This window comes from Monocercomonoides exilis (genome assembly GCF_001643675.1).
Source record: "Monocercomonoides exilis strain PA203 chromosome Unknown scaffold47-789622, whole genome shotgun sequence".
Taxonomy (NCBI): Eukaryota; Preaxostyla; order Oxymonadida; family Polymastigidae; genus Monocercomonoides; species Monocercomonoides exilis.
The window spans coordinates 380,695-399,913 of record NW_027150592.1 but is presented as its reverse complement, the minus strand read 5'-3'; the positions used below and the strand labels follow the sequence as shown (position 1 = coordinate 399,913).

Genomic DNA, 19,219 nt, shown 5'->3' with positions numbered 1-19,219 from the left:
GCAACCTTTTTCTTTTTGACAAATTCAATTTTCACTCAAGAATCTGGACTATTGAAAGAAAGAAAAAGTGCTTTTTAAAGGCCTTTGAAAATATTGAGAACCATATTTATTGTTTTGTTGAAATGGAATTAAATGTGAAGTGAATGAGCAAGAAATGTCAAATTTAATCATGACTCCCTTGAGAAATAAAGACAATCATTTTTGGAACCCACTCTCAAACCAATAGAACTTTTGAGTATTTGCATTTTGAACACAAATCCAAGCAAAGGCTGTTGACATTTGATGTTTCCTGGACAACATACAAACAAAATCCGTTTTCATTGAGCTTGCAAAACGGGTAACATATTCAAAAATTTCAATGATATTATGACAATGATTGGTAGAAGTTACAACTTTTGGCGATAATATTGATACGATTCCACATGATTCTTGTAATTCTCTGTTGAAAAGCCTTTTATTTCAAAAACCCAAAGCAACTTTAGGTAATGGCAGTTCTTTTAAATCTCATGTTTCTTCTACGAAGCAAATGCACTCTTGTGTCTTTTTGTCAATTTGAAAATATTGTTTCATTCATAAAATGTGCAAGAGGGAAATCTGCATATTTCAAGATTCCGATTGCCCACAGCTTTCGTTGTTGTTGCTTGGAACTTGTTCATCATCAGAACCTTCTTCATCGATAATGGCATCTGAAACTGTGATCAGCACTACATCTGCTGGGAAGCACTGGATAAAGTGACGCTTCAGATCAGCCAATGTGGGTCTGTCTTCAGAATTCCCTGAAGTGCACGAAATAACTGCTTGCAAATGCTTTGAGCTTTGAATTCCCTCCAAACTTGGTCTCTCTCCTTTCACGATCTTATCTCCAGCTGTTTCTGCTTCATACTCCCCAAAGGGAATATTCAATGTCAAACACTCCCACAGCATCATACCGATCGAGAATGAAACAGACTCCTTTGTCGCTCCCATCTTCTTGTTCATCAACAATTCTGGTGCCTTCCACCTCAAGCACTCTTTTTTGAAGTCATTCTCATCCTCAAACGCTGATGAAGGAAGAGAATCATCATCATCATCATCACTTGCAGACGTAGCAACAGTTGATGAAGATATCGACGAAGAATCCGAATCAGAATCGAAGAAGCAATTAGAATGCATCACAATGCATATCACCATGTGTTCGGAGAACAGCACAATGTGCGGACTCAGATCGGCAAGAGAAGATAATTCATTTTCCATTTCATCAAATGAGTGAAGAGCGAGATTGGCCACCCAGAACAGGATTTGAGCAGCTGTCATCTCTCTTTCTTTCAAGGTGCCAATCGCCATCTCCTTTGTTTTATTCCGCCCATGCAGCAGCATGAACAGCGAATCCCTCAGATCCACAATCAGCTTCTCGTGAGGCGAAGAACATGCCATTGCATCCACCAGATTCGACATTGATGAGGTGGTGGGGCACAGGTCCTCCCCTCGGACAAAAGTTGATTCTGAATCTGTTGTTGAAGTGGATGAAATGGATGGTGATGGTGTTCTCTTCCTGAGCTCTTCTTCCTCCTCCTTTTCTAATGCCCAATCAGGGATCTTGTCTGAATCTCTTCCCAGAATGTATTCAGTTGAACCACTCTCGGAGAGAAGATGCTCTGATGATTCTGAATGTCCCAAGCTTTTCGCATACACCCTCTTCTTGATCCTCTCTTCATTCTTCTTCTCAGCCTCCCTTTCGGCTCTCCTCCACTGCTCCTCTGGCGACATCTCCATCGTAACCATCTCGAACGCCTTCGGATCCTTTTTGATGTTATCATTCACAATCTCTTCTAATTCTTCTGTCCTTCTCTTCTGTTTTCTCCACCTAATAGCAAGAACAATTGAAACTATCAAAACTATTAATAGTACAGCAGCCATTACAATCACAATCAACAACCAATAAGATTTTCCTTCTTTTCCTCCTTCAACAATTCTTTCATCCCCTTTTGGTTTGAGATCGCTTCTGTTCTTCACAACAAATGATTCGGTTGATGATGGAGATCCTTCATTCCCAAAAAGAATGCACACTGACACTTCTGTCTCCTCAGATGCTGTTGTCATTTTTGTGTTTTCCACTGTGCCTCGCACCTCACATTCTGAAATATATCCTCCCTCCAAAAACACATGCTTATCAATTTGTTTCGAGTCTCCTGCTGCATATACAACCTGGAATGACAAATTACAAGGCATAAGTTCATGCCCAAAAAACACCACCTCACATTTCTTTTTTGTGCACTCAACCTTCATATCCTCCAACACTGGAATGAAAAGCAACGATTCTCTGTCTGTCACCACCCCTTCAACAACACACCCATCGTTCAGAATCCACAGCGATGCATTCGGCAACACTCCATCCCCTCCTTTCAGACTCATCACATTCAACTCCCCTGCTCCTGCGCACAGCACATTCCTCCGAGCTGACACATACCCTGGCACCTCTGGATTGTTGTTCCAAAACTCACTTTTTTCAATGGATACCACCCCACCCCATATGGACATCCCTCCTTTCCCAGAATTCGCCACCTCTGAGTATTTCACACAAATCGTGCTGTTTATCGTGTCAACAAGTGATCCATTCCACTTGCACAGTTCATCTCTCTTTGTTGCCTCTTCGATCTCTTCTTCCTCTGCCATTTTCTTTTCTCCCTCGAAAATGCATGAGTCCAAATCAACCATTTTGCAGAAGGACACACAAAGCTCATCGCCTTTCTCTTTCTTCATTCTGTTCTCCTTCACAGTGCAGTTTGCAAATCTCATTGCTCCTCTGAATCCATTGCACATAATGACTGCCGATTCTGAGTGACTCGATGTGATGTTAGCATATTCAAAAACACTCATCATGGCAACTGGCTCGTTGTTCTCCTCTTCTTGCTCTCTTTCGGGTTTTGCTTCTTGAATATCAACAATGCTTCCATTCCTCAGCTCAACATTTTTCATCACCATTTTTTCAATCGACATCTCCCCATTCACACCTTGCATCTCAAAAATCGATGCTTCAGCAATGATCCCTGAAATATTGATACCATCAAGGGCCATCTTGCATTCTCTCGATGCAAGAAAACTCTCGCAAAGCACAGCATCAAAGCAGTTCAAGCCCTGCATTCTCAAAGCAGATCCCTCTGAAAACACAAGAACAGACTTCTCAAATGTCAATCCTTCAATAACCACAGAACTCATCAAAACACTTCCACCAACACATTTCACAAGCGAAAATGGAATGCTCAATCTGTTGTCACTTCCCTCTTCACCCACTTTCATTCTCCCAAATGAACACGAGGCAACCGACAGTTCTCCATTTTCTTCGCACAACAGAACACTCGACTGCTTGCCAATCACCGACTGCTCAGAAAACACAACACTCAACCCTTGAAGCATCACATCTCCATTGCAACTGATCACACTTTCTGCTTCGTCTTCTGCTCCAATCATCAGAATAACCATCCCTTCTCCTTTCCCTTTTCTCTGAAGCACAACATTCTCTGCTCGCATCCACCCTTCAATCGGCACACATCCCTCAATCAGTATCCTCCTGTCATAATCCCCCTGAACATGCTCATTCCCAACATCCACTGTTCGGCACGGTGCAGTCACAGACCCACACATCCTTGTCTCATCAAACTTTGCAGATGACACATAAACAGTATCCGATCGGTAAAACAGCACATACCCAATCAGGTTGATATCCTCGTCCTCCTCCCCCAGCGTCGAGTCTCTCCCATACAGCGCATCTGTCCTGTTGAACGCCCCTTCATCCATCCGGAACACAAACTGTCCCTCGTTGATCTGTTCCTTTATCAAATAGCAAACAACAAACACATCTCTCCCCTTCACAGCCATGTTGTTCCTGAACAGCGTGTTGTTCAGCAAAAACCCAAGCTCTCCCTCCCCACGACAGTCCAAGAACAAAAACCCTCCTTTTCCTTTCACTGCACTGCACGATGTTCCATTCGAGTCTTTGATCTCAAACTTCATCCCTCTTTCATACTCGCAATGCAGCACTCCTCCTTCTCTCTCTTCTGCAGAGCTGCATCCTTCAAACGAGCTGTTCAGCACGACGAAAGAATACCCGCTCCTCAACACATGTGAGTCAACAATGCTGGGCTTTCTCTTTTCTTCCACTCCTGTCTGCTGAACAGAAGTGAAAGTGCACCCTTCAATCCCAACTCCAAGCTCCTCTGCTCCATTCTGTTTGCCTCCATCTTCAATCTCCAATGCACATCCTTCCTCAAACTCCACTCTCATCACTTTTGTCCTGTTCATTCCAAAACATGACGAACCACCACCAACAACAAAAGCTGAAGCTCCCATCGTCAACTCATCAATCACACATCCGATTATTTCAACTTTGCCCGAGCTCTGCCGAATCAGATTAAAATTCATCCCTGATGCACCATCCTGCTTTGCAAAATCACATCTCTCAACACACAGTTCGCTTTTCTGCTGATTCACTGCAAATAGCACACTTTTCCTCTCTGAAAGAGCACTTCCAAGCGATATGCTCAGCATCCTCAACCTCCCTTTTCCACTCACAAGCACAGCATCTTCTCTGCTCCCACTCACCTCACAGCTCACAACAAGAGCGGTCTTCTCATTTTCCAATCCCGATTCAATCTGGTGATCGTCAAGCTCCATCTCTTCCTTCATCCAGTTCTCATCCATCAAACTGAGCGTTTTCTGGCTTCCTTCACTTTCACCGCTTGACAGCCGTTCAAGCCCAAACCCGACTGTCCCACACATCACTCTGTAATCTCCACATCCAATCGCATCATATCCATTTTCTGACGATACCCATATCTCTGGTGCAAAATACTCAAATAAAAACAGACCCAAATTCGCACCCTCACCAAAATGCTCGTCACTTCCCACAAACACATTTTGTTCCTCCTTCCAAGTGCAGATCCAATCTCCAAAGTGCATCATGCTCACACTCGAATTCAGCTTGTCGCTCATCACAAACACATTCTTCCCCTGTTTCGCTTTGTTTGTGTCTCCAAATACAACTGATGAAAAGAAATACTCATCACCATCGCTTTTGCATTCAACAAACACTCCCCCTCCTTTCCCACTCTCTGAACTGCATTCACATCCTCCAAACTGTGAATCATTCACCACACTCAGACTGCTGCCACACCCCATGCTCATTCCCAATGCTCCTCCCCTTTCTGACTTTGCTGATTTGCATCCCTCAAACACCACAGCATCCAGCTCAACAATCATTGTTGTCTGGACATTCAACATTGTGTTCAGCACACACACATCACCATTCGTGTTTTCAACAGAAGTGATCGTGCAATTCTGCATCGATATCTTGCATTCACTTTGCGGAGATGAATAAGCGATGCACAGCACGCTCCCTCCTTCAACCTTCATGTTTCCCACAAGGCATTTCGTCATCTTCCATTCCCCAACACTCGACGAACAGGCAAACGGAGAACTTGCAAATGAGAGAACTCCCTGCTTCCCAATCACTTTCACACCCATCATTTCAACTCTGCCACCATCTGCCTTGAGAAGGCAAAACCCAACCTTCTGTTGAAATGTCAAGCTCAAAAATGAAAAGGAGCACATCTTTAGCACTCCATTTCGTGAATTCAGCAGCGACTCCACTCCTTCTGGAGATATGAACAAGCTCGGAAATAGCAAATCCACGCTTTCCCATGTTGCGTCTGCCTCACTCACCAGAACATCCTTTTCGCTCCCACTCAGTGATTCGTGCAACTCAATTCCAACTGCTTCCGAAGACCCAACCCCATTCACAATCACGCCAGAGATATTCAACTGCTTTCTGCACACTCCATTTTCCTTCACAACAATTCTTCCATCTTCCTCAACAGAGCCCAAATGCTTCATGCCCTCATCCAGTGTTTTGCATGGATACAGCACATGGCCACAATATGTTGCATCTTCTCCGCTCTGCCCAACATACACTTCTTTCTCCAAAAATCCTTCAAGAAACACAAACAAATCAACATCACATCCCCTTGCCACCTGGTCATCGCTCCCAAACAGCGAATTCTCTTTGTTCTCAATCGAGCTCCAAAACGGAAACATCAGCTGAGTGACACTCACCCGAAGATCCTCACACACAAAATAGATATCTCGCCCACATGTTGCCTTGTTTCTAGAAAACTGAAGTTCCATCATTCTTATCCCTGATCCGAGTGTTGCGCCCAAATACATCCCACCCCCTCTGCCACTTTTTGTTTCATCATCAACCTCCGTAGATGCTTCACATCCATCAAACGAAGTGCCATTCAGCAGAATCGCTTCATTGTCAGCATCCACAGTGAATTTCATGCATCCGCCTTTTTTACTCATTCTTCCCAAACATCCTTCAAAAACACACTCAGAACATGATATCATCCCCTTTGATGATAATCCATCAACAACACTCGGACAGTCACCGACTGACTCGATGCCAAAGATGTTGCACAGATTCATCTCCAGCAACCCTCCCTCTGAAAGAGACAAAAGAGGAACTGAAGAGCGCATTGATGTGCATTCCACGTTGTTCAGATTCATCTTTCCACCTTTTGCCTCCAGAAGAGGAGCACTGAAGCTCAGCGATTCTGTTGCTTTTTCCCCTTCAATCCTCATATCATTCAAATCTATCCTCCCATCTCCAGTTGCTGTTTCCAACACAATCATTCTCTGCATTTGATGTCGCTCCTCTTCACACACCCTCACAAAAGTCAGACTTTCCATTGCCAGTCGCCCCTCATTCACCAGCCACAGCGCTTCTTTTCCATTCTCAAGAAGTTGCGAGCTGATTGTTGTGTCTGCTTTCCCTTTGCCCCTGATTCCAATCCTCTTCTCTCCCACCTCAATCGTGGTTCCCTCTTGTTCATATCTTCCTCTCAGAAGATGAATGCTGCAGTCCATCCAGTGCACAAATTGACTGGTGGCATATCCAATTGTCAGGCATGCATCAGATTCACTTTTCCCGCACATGCTCTTGTTATCTGAACCAGATGTGCTCACATATCTTTCAATCAGAGTCTCACCAATCCAATCAGAAAAATCATGTGTCGAATTACTCACACTCTTTGAAGATTTCTCTGTTGTGAAACAATTGAAAAGCAATTCCGAAGTCAAAGTGTATTCTGAAAAGTGATTTAAATAAACATCATTTCCAAGCCCTCCAGAAACAGAATTGTTGTAAAAATAGCAAAAAGCTAACCATGTTCTCGAAATAAAAGAATCTTTTTTTATAATTAATTCTAAACATCCGATGAAGCTTCCTTTTGCTCTGTTGTGCTGAAAGTCACATTCTCTCATTGAAAAAGGACTCTTGCTTTCTTGAATCGATACAGCTCCACCAAGATTTTCTGCAAAACCATATTGTAAAGAGCATCTTTCAACCAGACTACCTTCTTCATCATTTCTTTTTTGAGGAATGATACGTTCAGTTTGTTCTTTCTTTGGTGAAAATTCTGTGATATCTGATGAAAAAGAGCTTGAAGAGCTTGCGCAATGTCTGGAGGGCTCATTTGGGCAGAAACATTCACAGCTTGTTGCCCCAATATATGTTGTTACTATAAGAGCATGGTTTTCCTTTGTTGTTTTCCCAAATTCAAAATGGCAATCTCCAATATAGAATCCAGCTGAGATATTCAAAAACTCAGTTGTACCTCTATCAGAAGCTGAATTATCAGAGAAATTTGATTTTTTGATATGCACGCACATAATGTTGAAGACAAATAATGCCCCAGCTTTTCCTGATGCTGTGCAATTCTTGAATTTGCAATCAACAATACAAAGAGCAAGTGATGGATGGTCGTTCGCTGTTATAGCTCCTCCTTTCACCCCTGAGCAACTTTCAAAATCTGTTGAGATGAAAGAAATAGAACTCGAAATGTCAGCATGAGTGGATGTATTGCGGGCATTCGAAGAATGGAAACATCGCACAAATGAGCAGTTGGTTGCGAAGAGCTGTGCTTGTTGGCTGTTCATGGAAGCAACAATTCCCCCATAGATCGCATCATCCACATTGCAAAATACACAGTTGCTCAGCGCAGATGTGCATGCATTTTCTGTGCAAATATTTGATTGCCTGTTTGTTACTGCAGTGGAGATGTTGAAGAAGAGTGTTTGTGCGAGCAAAACAGAAGAGATGCTTTCTGAGTGCAAAAATGGCCCTTGTTTCAGTTCAAAACACGAAAAAGCAGAATTCTCAACAATCAGATTCCCATCACCCACAGCCGACGAATGATCCTTCTGCGACCAAACAACTGGTTGAACTGAAAATGCCCAACAATCAGCGAAGCAAAACGATATGTTGCGCAAATGGATGTTCCCGCCTTGGTGGCAAATCAGGCTTTTTTGTGAGCGTCCACAAAAAGTGATCTTGCAGTCATTCAGCACAAGCAAAGACTTTCCTTCCAGATGCACAACATGTTCTTGTTCTTTTGGAGTGAAACCTCCTTTTCTCACTTCCAGTGATGCATTCCTCAATTTAACGCTTGCTTTCATCTCGCTCCAATCAGAACTTTTAACGCGCAATGAAAATGAGTTGCGCTCATTATTGCAAAAGTTTCCACTTGAATAGAGTGAATTGTGGTGATCGATTTGCTCCAACAATCCAGGCGAGCTCAGCTGCTCATTCGACTGAAGGAAGTGATGCTGTGCGATGCAATAAGATTGCACCAGATACAGCACAAAGCATTGCCATCTCATGTGAACTTTCAAAATCAAGATTCTTCAGCTGAAAAACTGAAACGGGTCTGATCAGCATTCTGAAGTGCAAATAATACTTTCACTTCAGCTTGATAGCAAATTTTCTAATTTCAATGTGATAAAAATCGAAAAATGAAGATTTGGAAATGTCATTCCACGTCCAAGCGAAATCTTTCAAAAAAATAAGTGAGCTCATCATAATTCTTCAACTTTTCATTTTTTTTCAATTTCAAAGTTCTTTAAAGCAAAAATTCCAGAATAAAATGAAGCGATTTTAAAAGCTGTTGAATAAATCATGAAAAAAAAAAGGAAGCAAACAATTATTCATTCCAATAATGATAAGAATAACAATGCATTCCGGTATTTCTTTTATATCTCTGCCTTTTGAAAGACAAGCTCTGTCAAATCTTCTTCGCCAATCTCAAATGCCATCTCCAGAGGTTTTGCACAATCATCTTATAAAATACTTTGGTTGATTTTTCATCGCTTCTTTTTCTGATTGAATCTCCAAATACGTGAGAATTCTTTGCCAAACAGCGATGTCATTCATTGGCTTCTTCCATTTTTTTCTTATGCATTCCTTTTTTCCCCCTTTCATGGCACTTCCCTTCTCAACGACTTTGCAAAGTCTTTGGCTTTTCTTCGCTGCTTCTTTGTTTTGGCCAGAAATACTTTTGCTCGTTGGAAGCCGTGGAAATAATCAACAAGAACCAATTTCGAGTCTGCCTTGGACTTCCAAAAAGAGTTGCGCTGCTCTTCATTCTGATGAATCTTGCTGGTTTTGCTGGTCTGATTTCCTTTCATCCCACTTCCATTCTGCCACAAACCACCTGACCTGCTGCCCAAAGGAGAATGCGTGCAATCTTCCTGTAAACCCTTTTCCTGTCGATTTGTCACAGATTCATCTTTCAATCCACCCGAAGAATTCTGAGCAAATTTCATTCGTGATGCCTGTTTTGCAGCTATCTCTCGAGAATCTCGCTTTGCATCCCCTTTGCTTCCTGACTCTGCTTGTGCTCGCGGAAGCGTTGGATGAGCAGAAGCATCAAACTCATCCCCAGAAAATCTGCTGCTCTCTTCGCCTCTGTCATCTGCCATGTCTTTCGAAAGAACACCTGCTGCACTGAATGTGTGTGGATGTGCTGCTGATGGCGATCCAGGCGGAGTGCACGAAGAAGGCGACAGAGAGGCTCCTTCTCTCCATTTCCCAAACTTCCCCAGCAGATCGCTCTCTAAATCGCTCTGCTCCTTCCCGCTCTCTTTGCGAACTCTCCAAAAAAACGTGCTTGCATCCCCTGAAAACGATGGCTCAGGCTTCTTTGCAGCTCCCAAGCTCCCTTTATCTGCAATGCCCGAATTCGAATCAGAAGAAGAAAAAAAAGAAGAATGCATCTCGCTCAAATTTCTTTTCCCCTCCCATCTTCTGTTGCTGTCAAAAAGAGAGAACGGTGCAGATTGCCTCACCCCAAGTGTGCTGATGCTCCTTTTCGCCTGTCTTCGCCCGTTTGACGAGATGCTCTTTTCACCCCAAGCATTGTTTGACAGCCTGTTCTCAGAGCCTATCGGATGTGCTGGATGATATTCCCAATCAGCTGAAGATGAAGATGATGCTGGCATTGATGTTGGCAGACGGAATTGTGCAGGATGCGAATGAGGCGTTGTGGCTGCTGGAAATGATGGGATCGATTGAAGACGCCTTTTTTCGTTCCATTCATTCGGAGCTCTTCCCCAGCTGTTTGTCGAAGATTTCGCTTGTTCCTCACAAAGGCCAGAGGGCATTCGATCTCTCAGATGCTCTCCAGACGCAGGAAATGGAGAGAACGAGCAAAAATTGCCAGAAAGCGGTCGAGCTCTGCCCATGAGTGAACTTCGCTTAAACAAAGCATTTTATTGAGATAACTTTACTATGCACTTTTTGCAAGTAAATCAATATTTATTTGCGAACAATAATAAAAATATATTAATAAATAAATTCATACTTCGACGTTTGCTTGAGTTAACCTTTTTCTATGTCAATGTTTTAAAAGCAAATTTTCTCTATGTGTTACAGTTTTTAAAAGCCATTACCTTCAAATATCTTAAAATTCTTATTTTCCACTTAACAAAAATTGAAAAAATATTATTATGGGGATCCCTGTTGAAGATATAAAACATGAGAACTCCACTATTTGCTGCATTATTTTTAAAAATCCTTTTTTGTACAGAACTTAAAAAATCTTTTCTTTATGGTGGGGATATTTGAGAAAAAAACAATAATACTTTTTTAATTCTCAATCTTTGACTTATTTTGAATGCAAATATTTTATCTGAATAGCTATTATATCATCTGATTGTCGTTATTTCATTATGACATGCTGAAGGAGTGAAGCAAATGTCCAATTGTTGTTGAAAAGAAATATCAAAGTTTAAAGAGATTATCGGAACAATAAAATGTGATTTGACTCTGTTTCAAGAATTTGAATGCTGAAAAATAAAAAGAAAAATAATTTTCAATAATTATCAAAAAATCGAAGCAATGAATGAGAAGAAGTGCAGAATATTCTATTGGATCCAGAGTGCCATTGATGGAAAACCCGGTAGGTGGTGGAAAAGCCGGTAGTCATAAGTGATAATAGTCAGTTTTTTTCATCGTTAAAGTCCTCTCAATTCTTTTTAAATGTTTTTATTTTTGTTTTGTAAGATTTTCGTGAACACTAAATTTTGTGTTAATTAAAAAAAAAGGTGTGATTTTCATTAGAAAATTATTATTAATAATTGATCAAAACCATAAAGATGTAAAAATTGGTTGACAAACACAACCACAGCTTGGAAGAACGGTTTGTGAAAAAATATTTCAGCAGGCATTGAAAACAATTAATATTTCTTTTAACTTGCAACAATAATTTTAGTGAATATATGCTGCATTCCTTTTTTCGAAGAGTGTACATTTTTTGTGATATGCTATCTAAAAGAAAGATTACAGTCTGCTTATTTTTTGCATTATGCTTATTTTATAAATTTTTGTTATGTGTTATTATTTAAATGCTTCAAAAACGAAGTTTGAACTGCATAGTTTGACTTACATATTTTTTAAGTTTATTTGTGTTTAATTTGTTCAATGATAAGTGACACTTTGTTTGTTTGTTATTTAAACAATCTAGTTGCTGTTGTTTAAAATTTTGATATGCATCAATGCATATTCAGCGTTAATTTTGAAATGTTTTGTTTATAGAAATTTCTTCAATTCTTTTTATGCAAAATTATTTATCTCCTGTTTTTATTATTTTTCTTTAATCTACACTCAGTGTATTGTGTGCGTTATTTTTATTTCTTAAAATACTTTTTTGTTTTAATAATAATTTGTGATTTGTTTTATTTAATTAATGTTGATACAAATTGTTTTATTTGCAACAAAATGAAAGCATATTTGAAAAATTGAGATATGGGTAATCCTTTTTGAAAAGTCGCAAATGTTGAATTTTCAAATAAATTAAAAGTTTCATATTTTACTCAAATTTTTGTTAACAAACACCAAACTTCACTAATATGGAATCTATTTCTTGATAATGCTATTTCACACATTCTAAAGAAGATTCGTGAGTAGAAACAAAAATTTGAGTAAAATATGAAACTTTTAATTTATTTGAAAATTCAACATTTGCGACTTTTCAAAAAGGATTACCCATATCTCAATTTTTCAAATATGCTTTCATTTTGTTGCAAATAAAACAATTTGTATCAACATTAATTAAATAAAACAAATCACAAATTATTATTAAAACAAAAAAGTATTTTAAGAAATAAAAATAACGCACACAATACACTGAGTGTAGATTAAAGAAAAATAATAAAAACAGGAGATAAATAATTTTGCATAAAAAGAATTGAAGAAATTTCTATAAACAAAACATTTCAAAATTAACGCTGAATATGCATTGATGCATATCAAAATTTTAAACAACAGCAACTAGATTGTTTAAATAACAAACAAACAAAGTGTCACTTATCATTGAACAAATTAAACACAAATAAACTTAAAAAATATGTAAGTCAAACTATGCAGTTCAAACTTCGTTTTTGAAGCATTTAAATAATAACACATAACAAAAATTTATAAAATAAGCATAATGCAAAAAATAAGCAGACTGTAATCTTTCTTTTAGATAGCATATCACAAAAAATGTACACTCTTCGAAAAAAGGAATGCAGCATATATTCACTAAAATTATTGTTGCAAGTTAAAAGAAATATTAATTGTTTTCAATGCCTGCTGAAATATTTTTTCACAAACCGTTCTTCCAAGCTGTGGTTGTGTTTGTCAACCAATTTTTACATCTTTATGGTTTTGATCAATTATTAATAATAATTTTCTAATGAAAATCACACCTTTTTTTTTAATTAACACAAAATTTAGTGTTCACGAAAATCTTACAAAACAAAAATAAAAACATTTAAAAAGAATTGAGAGGACTTTAACGATGAAAAAAACTGACTATTATCACTTATGACTACCGGCTTTTCCACCACCTACCGGGTTTTCCACCACCTACAGATATTGCACAAAATACCGGACAAGATAGATTTCACAATAACTGCAAGAGGTTTAATTCTGATAATTTTCCTCAAAATACATCTCATTAATACAAACTCATCTGATGTGCAAATCTTTCAAAATTGCTTCATTTGTGCTCAGAAAAAATAATTTTGAAATTATTGGAGAAGCTGAATTCTGAATTTTTCCGGATATTTCAAAATTATTTTTTCTGAGCACAAATGAAGCAATTTTGAAAGATTTGCACATCAGATGAGTTTGTATTAATGAGATGTATTTTGAGGAAAATTATCAGAATTAAACCTCTTGCAGTTATTGTGAAATCTATCTTGTCCGGTATTTTGTGCAATATCTGTATGTTAGAATTGTAATTACCTGATTGCAGAAAAAGTTTTAAAACAAATCGTTGAATTTTTTATTTACGCAAAAATTTTGCCCGATTTTTTTCTATTTCATTTTTTTTGTTATTTATTCATTTTTTTAACGAAAAAAAGTTGATGCCCCTAAAGGAGCCTTTTCCCCTATAAAAAACATAAGTTATTTTTGCGTTGCACATTAAGATAATTTTCTCATTTTTGAGTACCGAAAACCATAAATTGCTACTTTTGTTTTTCATGGAAAGGACAGAAAGCTCTTCCAAGGGTGCTGTCGGTGCATGTTTAGGTTAGCATATGCTTCATTTACAATATTTTATGTTTTGTGATCGTTTTATCCAGGCAGCCTTCCCGATGATATTTTGAAGATGTTTGAGTTTAAATTATTGAAATCTTTTGATGAGAAAAGATTTTTCATTTTTGCTTATCGATTGTTGCAAATAGAATCTTTGGGAAATGCAATTGCTCAACGATTCTTTCGTTGTCTCGTGTGAATCGCAGATTTTATCTACTCTCAAAAACAGAAGAGTTTGAATTTATCTCTCTTTTTTTTTGCCTTTTTTTCAAAGAAAGAATCAATATTTCACGCTTTATAATACCTCTCCCACTGACCGTACAGATGTGCGAGAATAAAGTGCAGAGAGATAATTCCCTTCATGCACATTATTTGCCTTCTACCAAAATGTGCATTTCAAGACATTTCTAAATTTCAGCCAAGCTCAGAAGAAGACTGGAAAGAGAGCTACAAATACGGAGTGAGCACAAAGGGATGGAAGGAGACATTGCAGTTTGTGTTCTGAAGCATTTGAGCACTTTTTATTCATTGACTGGTTATTTAACTTTAATTAATGTGTTTTGCTGAATGTTACTGTTGCATTTAGAATTTACAAAGAACTAGCACACATACGAGATTTCCCACAGATTACAGGAAAAAATAGGAAAAAGTGGATAAAAAATACGTTATCAATAATGATTCGTTCAATTTTGCAGTTCATGGCAGAAATTTTGTTGGTGCTTGGGTTGCTCAGTTTCTTGAGAAATAGCGAAATTGCTTATAGAGTTAGAGCGAATGGAGAAGCAGCTAAAAAGTCGTTTACAGATACTTTGACGTTTTCAACGCTTCTGATTGGATCTTTTTGCTTAATAGATTATTTCATTTACCTTTTAAATAAACATTGTTTAAGCAAATTGTTATATGTTATTCATGGATTTGTTCTATCAAATGCGTTGTATTTCGACTATTTTTGGAAGCATGTTCCAATATTTCTGTTCATATGGCCGTATTTTGCGCTTTCTGCTTTGATATTTGCCTGGCTCTTAATGAGTGAATTTCAACGAGCATTTTCATTTTCCAAATACATATTTTTGCTGTTGGATTCTATTTCAGCTGTTCTTATGTTGATGTTTTTTGTGACTGCTTCGCTGAAAGCTGATGGTTAGATCTGACTGTTGAATTTGAATTATAGAAAATCATATTATCTTTCTTTTTTTCTTTTTCTTATTAATAATTTTCTTTCTTTCTTTCTTTCTTATCATATTTACTGTGTTGTACTAAACAGCACATATTTATCGAGTTTTAGTGTATATAGCATCACTCAAATGGAGAGAAATATATTTTCTATTAACTTTGAGCGTGCTGATTCTCTTTACTCGCTTTTTGACCATGTTGTTTTCTGATAGGATGTTTGGAGAAATTTTAACTCATGCTGATAACATAACAATTAGCATTTTTATGGTCTGTGCATGTGTGGTTCTGCTTCCTTTTCTGATTCTGGTTCCGCTGAAGCTTGATGGCTCTATTAAACTGCATTTTGGCTTTTGCATTGCATCTGTGATTGCTCCTTTGATAATTGCAGATTTCTTATGGGTTCCGCAGTTGTCTGTATCCGACAGTTTAAAATTGGAAAGGGGATGGGAGTGGGAAGAAAGAAGAAGCGGGTATTCTTTCGCCATTCAAAAGTTTGAGTGGCTGAGAATGAAACTTGGATTGACTAAGTTTGCAGAGAACGAGACAGTTGTTGGATTTGCTGAGTTCACTGAAACAGATGAAAGGGAGCCAGGACGAGGAATATGGCCCACAGGCAGACCAAAAAAATCATCATGGAAAGATTATGATGCAATTGAAAAAGCGCTGAAAATGCGAAAGGATTTCTATGCAAAATTTGAAGCCCTTGAGCGCAATTGGTGGACTTGTTTTGCCAAAAAGGAAGAGACCTTTGCGGTCAATCTCACCAGACTTTTGGAATCTAATATTTCAAAAGTTTTTATTGTGTCAGTTGTTGTTGTTATTTATTTGATTCTGTAATGTTATATTGTTTAAATAATTAGAGATTTTCTTTCTTTTTGTAATTTCCAAGAGACAAAGAGTTTTTTTTTTATTTGAAGAAAATTTTGTTTTCAGTTTTCAGTTATCAATTTTTGTTTTCTTTTTCAGTTCAACTTTGTTGGTTTTGAGATTGGAATTTTTTCATTGTTGAGCAATGTAACTCCGAAAACTGTATGAAACATCAAACAAAAGATAGTATAATTTGAGAATTATGTTTTTTATTTATTTATTCATTCATTTTCATTGAAATTAATCAAAATTTAAATATAAAAAGGTTTGTTTGGATTCTAAACTTCCATTGCAAATTATATAAGGTTTTTAACTTTATTCTCTTTCATGAAATGAGTTGTTCTCATTTTTTTTTTACAAAAGTGGTAAAGTGGTTGGATGTGAAAAATGTTTGTCTCAACATCACTCAGAGCTTCCTATATGTGTGTTATTGATACATTACAAACATTAAAAAAACAGTTTTTTTAAGTGAAATATTGATAAAAAAATTTTTTTATATATGTGATCATATAAATAAAATATCTTGCTTAATTGAATTGGCACAAAAATTTCGAATAAGCATATTTTAGGACTAAAGCTAAATATATATATATATTTGGTTTATTTTCGAAACTTTGTATTTGGAAGTCATTGCATTCTATAATCGACTTTTAATTCTTTTAAGCTGCAATCTAGCGCAATGAAAAATATAAAAATTCATCCATTACGTCTTTTTGCAACATCGTGCTCATATGCTTCAGTACAGTTATCATTTGGCTTCACATTTGCTTTATTTTCTCCAATGATAACAAGTTATGAAATTATAAATGTTCTTTTCTTAAAATTATATTTAAAATACATTCATTATTTTTCATTTAGAACTTGGCATTGAAACTTGGTTAGGTTCTGTTATTTGGCTTCTGGGTCCAATTTGTGGATTGCTGCAGCCATTCATTGGAGCTTATTCAGATAAAGCAAACTTCAAATGGGGACGGCGGCGTCCATTTATTTTAGCTGGATTATTTATTGTTTCGATTTCGTTTGCTCTGTTTATTCTCATTACTGAAGAAGGTTTGTATTCTTCAATGTTTTTTGTCACTCATCTTCGTTTATTCTTTTGTTTGACTTTAACAAGTGTTCGCAAATAATTCTATTTCAATTGTAATCGCAGTTATTGCATTTGTTCTAATATATGTATCAATCAATATGTTGATGCTTCCTGCTAGAGCCATTATCTTTGATGTGTGTGGAGAAGGACAGGAATCATTGGGGAACAACTTTATTGCTCTTCTTATCGGAGTGGGTAATTTACTTTCATACATCTTTGCTGCACTCGTATTAAAGCCTTATTATTATGGATTGGTGCTGATTTTAATTTGCTCAATACCAACTCTGATCTTCGCACCAGAAAAGCGATATATTCGCATTTTGAATGAGAAAGTGGACAATCCTTTCATTACGGCTTTAAAAGCAGTGAAGAATGTGTTTAAAGGGGGACCTGTTCTTTGCGCAAGCTTCGCATTTTTGCTCAGTTGGTGTGCGTATTTCTCGTTCAACTCGTCAGCAACATTGTTTGTGGCAGATGTTGTGTATCGGGGAATCGAAGAAGGAAGATGCGATCGGAATTTGACAATGGAAAATAGAGCGAACGCAATTGTTCTTTCTTCTCCTACTCCTTCCGCTTCCCTATCCATTAGCAATGCATCCCCATTTTCTTCGGTTTCCTTTAAAACTTTTTTGAAGTTGGCAAATTCAATTATGTATTTTCGCATCCCACTTCATTCTTCTCCCTCTGTCATGCCTACCACAAATTTCATATCTCTTCGTTCTTTCATATCTTATTCGTCTTATTCATCTTCTTCCTCTTCTTCGTCAAACATTACAGACACTTTTGCAGCAGGTCAGATGATGGGCTCGTTTGCCATGATAGCACTGTCTGGCATCACATCCATTTTTTCCCTTTTGTCAACCAAGCTCCAAACGCTGCTGGGCCCGAGATGTGTTTACGTCCTTTCGCAGCTCATTGCGACAATCGCACTTTTCTGTCTATTTTTCCCTACGCACATGGATACGCAATTCGTCTTCCTCATTTTTATCGCCTACTCGCTGCTCGGCATCAGCTTCTCTGCATTCAACTCAATTCCCTTTGCTCTGGTGTCTTCAGTGGTTAAGGAAAAAGAAGCTGGCGTGACTGCAGGTGTAATGAATCTGTTTTGCATGGCCGGCCAGATGATGAGCCTGGGGCTGTCGGCTGTTGTGACGTATTTCACAGAGAAAGCGGTGGATGAGTGTGGAGAAGTGGGGGGGAGACGGCCGCTGCAGTGGTGCTTCCTGGGGGAATGCGGAGTCAGTGCAATAGCTACAGTTGCAGTGTTTGTGCTGCTTAAAGCAGAGAAGACGCGGGAAAATGGAAGTCAAAGAGAGAAGGATGGCAGCAAATCTTTTGAAATGAGTGTAAGTGGGAGCTTGAAACAAGGAAGATGTGAGCTTGGAGATATAAAAGATGAAGTCGACGATTACAAAGATGAAGAGAAGGAAAAATGGAGAGGAATTGAAGGAGAAAGTGCAGAAAGAAAAGGGTTGATTGAACCAAATGACAAGAATGGAGAAGGAGCAGGTAATCAAGAAATCAATGGCATCCAAAAAAAGAAAAAGAACAAAAGTGCGTTAACACCAGGAAAATGGAGCATTGGAATGAAAAATTTGAACATGGAGGAATTTGAAAGTTCAACCAAGAGTATTCCTGTACCAAGTGGAAATGAAGCGAAGGGCTCCAAAAATGAGTCTGCAAATTTAGAGGCAGGCAGGAGCGGATAATTAGTGGAAATAGCTGAAGAACCATCGACTTGCCTGCAGGATTCGAATATGACGATAAATTTGCCTTTTCTTAAAGAAAAAAAAGGAGAAGATAATCTTCTTCAAAGCACACGGGGAAATTTTTCGACTCTGCAATCAGAGCCAGTCATTTCGAAGTAGGAAGAAACCAGAAAATAGAAAAAAATTTTTTCTTTTGAGTTTTATTTTATATCTACATATAGTTGGCGGCTTTTTAAAAGCTGTTTGAGTGATTCATATAAATTTGAATAAAGCTTATTATTTTTGTTAAAAAAATTTTTTTTGTGTGATATGTACATGTTGAATAAGTTTTACTTGTATTTCATCCGTTTTGTTGCATTTTTTTCCCCCCAATTTCAGGTTTTTATGGACAGATTTCAAATCTTGTTTTTTCATTTATTTAAATAAAATAAAAATATATGGTTTTTTGTTTATTATAAATCTTTTCGAGCTATTCGTTTGATTCTTCTG

The 19,219-nt window shown here is 37.8% G+C and overlaps 3 protein-coding genes across 3 annotated transcripts; 1 reads left to right on the top strand and 2 right to left on the bottom strand.

Annotated features, from left to right (window-relative positions):
* Nucleotides 1-71: 71 nt before the first annotated feature.
* On the bottom strand, nt 72-8,694 carry MONOS_14489 (uncharacterized protein; the record flags this gene model as incomplete). The annotated part of the gene is made up of 1 exon (XM_067867293.1): nt 72-8,694. The coding sequence occupies one exon, from the start codon at nt 8,692-8,694 to the stop codon at nt 604-606; it is 8,091 nt and encodes a 2,696-aa protein (XP_067721408.1). The 3' UTR covers nt 72-603.
* A 594-nt stretch (nt 8,695-9,288) lies between these two features.
* MONOS_14490 (uncharacterized protein) lies at nt 9,289-10,554 on the bottom strand (the record flags this gene model as incomplete). The annotated part of the gene is made up of 1 exon (XM_067867295.1): nt 9,289-10,554. One exon carries the CDS (start codon nt 10,552-10,554, stop codon nt 9,289-9,291), a length of 1,266 nt encoding a protein of 421 aa, XP_067721407.1.
* A 3,701-nt stretch (nt 10,555-14,255) lies between these two features.
* On the top strand, nt 14,256-18,730 carry MONOS_6758 (putative solute carrier family 45, member 1/2/4; the record flags this gene model as incomplete). Its single annotated transcript, XM_067877017.1, has 9 exons — nt 14,256-14,386; nt 14,481-14,708; nt 15,280-15,859; nt 15,957-15,965; nt 16,034-16,096; nt 16,306-16,356; nt 16,599-16,725; nt 16,793-16,984; nt 17,085-18,730. 9 exons carry the CDS (start codon nt 14,256-14,258, stop codon nt 18,728-18,730), a joined length of 3,027 nt encoding a protein of 1,008 aa, XP_067721406.1.
* Between the last annotated feature and the right edge of the window lie 489 nt (nt 18,731-19,219).